We start from the raw sequence: 3797 nt of genomic DNA, 5'->3' as shown, positions 1-3797 counted from the left end.
CCATCAAATTGGCTGTGCTTGTTTTACTTTCATATACTTAAAATGTAGGTAATTATATTATTATTATACAATTATCATTTATTTAGCTCCTTTGTCAGAATATTTTAAGAGTTTTAATAATTCTTATATTTTTATAATAAGATATCTGCAGCTATATTTGCTCTTTGGGTTATGCAAGCAAACAAAATTCAACCTTAGTCAATATTTATCCTTCATTTTGTATTAGCTGCTAGTGCAGTTGTAACTGCAACACTACAACTAACGATAGAAGCCAGCAAGATGCACAGGGAGACCGGGGAGACCGACATTATGATGTTTACAAGCCCAAAACATTTGAGACTGTTTGCTTACACATTTAGTTTGATTTGATTTGTTCCAATTTATTCTTAGAGCAAAAGGTGGGGACAGTGCAATATGTTGAAGTATGTGTTATGCAACATGTGCAATATGTTTTTATGTTTAAAGCATGAGGAAGGGTTCGGGAAGGAACCAAACTTTGAATCTGATATTGACTCAGATGAATTTGAAGTGAAATAATGATGAATATATTTTATATCATATCACCGTTATTGAATAAAAGTATATTGTGATATATTGATACTGAATTATTGTCCAGCCCTATAGCTAAACCAAACCCGCTGTTTTTCCTTTTGGTTAGATTCTACATCAGATTAAACAGCACAAACCAAAAATACAGACTACTGTACAATCTGCAGTGTTATTTTTATGGCAACATAATATTTCAACTTACCTTAATTTTATGGAAATTCGGCGTTGGTCGGAAGAAATATGCATTTCACCTCCAAGTCACAGCCAGCTTGCTTTCCGATTCCGAATGGACTGTTAACGTTTTGAATGCGAAACACGGCCTTTGCATACAGGCCCCAGAGATGTCCGAACTGCCTGACCAAATAACAATTTAATACAGTAAAATTCGTAATATATTCATAATAAGGATATGTGAGAGAATTAACAAACGACTTAACTGCTTCGCTGGCTTCATTATGAATGAGCCTAATTAGGTGTTATTGTGCATAACAGGCAGTGGTGGAGAGTACTGAAAATCTGTAGTCAAGTACAATTAAGTGCATTGCTAAAATATTACTCAATTACGAGTAAAAGTACCGGTGTTAGAGAAATACTCAAGTAAAAGTACAGTTTGTAAAAAAACAAACAAACAAACAAACAAAAAAAAATTTAAAAGAAAATATTCAGAGTATTAGTTACTTTTAACCACTGATGTCACCGTCACTTCTCCAGACTAGGGCTGGAAATTGTGTGTTTTCCTTTACCAGAAGTTAACATCCCAACAATCTATTAATCATTAAAGGTCCCATTCTTCGTGATCCCATGTTTCCAACTTTAGTTAGTGTGTAATGTTGTTGTTAGAGTATAAATAAAATCTGTAAAATTTTAAAGCTCAAAGTTCAATGCCAAGCGAGATATTTTATTTAACAGAAATAGCCTACAACGAACGGCCTGTTTGGACTACATCCCTCTACTTCCTTCTTTAATGACGTCACTTAAACTGTGTTTTGACTAACCTCCGCCCACAGGAATACACAAAAAAGGGGGCGTGGTCTTGTTGCGCTCCCACGGAGAAGAGCAAAAGTTGCGTTTGTAGAGTGTTGAAAAGAACTATAACCAATAATATAGGTAGGTGAATGCTCATCCACTACGGGGCTCCGGTAAGAAGCGTGACAGGAGACATGGAACAGTTCAACTCTTTATATTTGTTTGCATATTTGGCATCATTCAGTTATGTGCAAGGTATTAAATGTGGTCTTTCTGAAATGAACAAAATAAAAATATACATCAGTGTATGTCCAATAACATTAAGTTACATAAACAAACAGTAACACACTACTGACAAGTTATACATGTACCAATGTCACAGAGAGGGGATTAACAGCAGTGAACATATGCACGTGAATCACTGTATATAGCTCTCATATTATAACATAGTGCACAATGTAAAATTCGGTTGCACAAACTGAATATTTAAACACAACAACATAATAAACATGTATCACTTATAATTTGTATAATTAAATAATAAACTTACATTCAATCACGCACATTAACACCTGAAGAAATGGCGGAGCAAACGGCTGGCAAAAGTGAAAGTAAAAACACAATAGCGGAATAGCGGAAACTAGCGCCGCCCAGTGGAAATACACTATAAGATGTTTCATGACAAAAGTCCTTCCCGTATACTCTTACAGGGAATTTAGAACAGCCGCCCCCAGATTAGCATAGCTAATATGTGTGAGAATAAATTCCCTAGTCCTTGGGGTCAGCGTCACCTCCATCCGGAAGTGCTGGAAGTCTGACGAGTTTGGCCACAGGTCGTATGTATAAGCGATCACTGACCTTGATTTGAGCTGACCTAATGTGTCCATCAGCACTGGGTATCAACTTGACTACCTGACCAGTTGGCCAATGGGCTCTGGGAAGCTGCGGATCCATAATCATCACTACCATATTCTCAGTTAAATCTTGGGTTTCTCGCTGCCACTTCTGGCGAGTCTGAAGGCTTGGGAGGTAATGCCGGGTGTAGTATGACCAGAAGTGATCCACAATGGTTTGAGAGTGACGCCAGCGACGCTTGGATAGCGGTTCAGGAGTGTAGATTACCTGGGGGAGTGAGGCGTCTCGCCGCCCCATGAGCAGCATGTTAGGGGTAACCGGGTCTATGTCTGCCACATCGGATGAGACATATCCCAATGGCTTGCTGTTAAGGATGCCCTCGACTTCGATCAGTACTGTGCGTAGTACTTCCTCTGGAACCGACTGGCTACCAACAACTACCTGCAGGGCAGACTTTACTGATCTGATCTCCCTTTCCCATGCACCTCCGAAGTGTGGTGCGGCGGGAGGATTCATCCTAAAGTTGATCTGATAGTTAGCCAACAACTCTTGCAGTTTGGGTTCCATTACTTTGAAGGCTTCCCGTAATTCAGTTGCAGCTCCTCGGAAATTGGTCCCCTGATCCGAGAAAATTTCGGATGGGGTTCCTCTGCGAGCTATAAACCGTCTAAGTGCCAACAAAAATGCATCGGTATCAATGCTATTGAGGAGGTCAAGGTGAATGCATCTGGTCGTCAAGCACTTGAAGATGACTCCCCATCGTTTTTCAGTGCGACGGCCAATCTTCACAATGAAGGGCCCAAAGCAGTCAACTCCAGTTGAGAAAAAAGGCGGTTGGTATAGTCGCAGACGAGCTAAAGGTAAGTCAGCCATGATAGGCACAGTCGGCTTGGCTCTCCACTTTTGGCATTCTACACACTCTCTCTGATGTTGCCTTACCGCCTTGTCTGCCTCTCAGGATCCAGTAGTGGCGACGGAGTTCGGCGAAAACCCTGTCAGGTCCTGGGTGGAGAAGGCGTTCATCAAAGTGCTTTATAAGAAGTTTAGTTACTTTATGGTGCGGGTCTAAAACCACTGGGTGGATCTCGAATTTGACTTAAGTCATCCAGTTTCCGCAGTCTTCCTCCCACACGGATCAATCTCAGTGTGGAATCCAACTCTGGTGCAAGTGTGTTCAGACGACTGGAAACAGGCACAGGTTTCGCTGACTTCAGGGCTCTAAGCTCCTCTGGGAAGGTCTCCTCCTGACATTGACTCAATATGAGTACTTCCGCACTCTGGTAGTCAGGGTGTTGTGTGCTCATGGTTTGGGTAGCTGCCCCGTGAAGAAACTGGTAAGTAGCATTTACCAAGTCTCTCCAGGAAGTATACTGGGATGCATCAGGAATCCCAGAACTTTGATCCCCATTCCCAACCAGACCACAGAA

The 3797-nt window shown here is 41.1% G+C and overlaps 1 protein-coding gene across 1 annotated transcript; it reads right to left on the bottom strand.

The window, feature by feature from the left end:
- Positions 1-1713: 1713 nt before the first annotated feature.
- On the bottom strand, positions 1714-3298 carry LOC125280394. The gene is made up of 2 exons (XM_048210911.1): positions 2066-3298; positions 1714-1788 (listed from the first exon to the last, which is right to left on the bottom strand). The coding sequence occupies exon 1, from the start codon at positions 3241-3243 to the stop codon at positions 2284-2286; it is 960 nt and encodes a 319-aa protein (XP_048066868.1). The 5' UTR covers positions 3244-3298; the 3' UTR covers positions 1714-1788; positions 2066-2283.
- Between the last annotated feature and the right edge of the window lie 499 nt (positions 3299-3797).

The sequence above is a fragment of the Megalobrama amblycephala genome, linkage group LG1 (genome assembly GCF_018812025.1).
Source record: "Megalobrama amblycephala isolate DHTTF-2021 linkage group LG1, ASM1881202v1, whole genome shotgun sequence".
NCBI lineage: Eukaryota > Metazoa > Chordata > Actinopteri > Cypriniformes > Xenocyprididae > Megalobrama > Megalobrama amblycephala.
The sequence above is the reverse complement of the archived record's forward strand: the minus strand, read 5'-3'. Positions and strand labels throughout refer to the sequence as shown.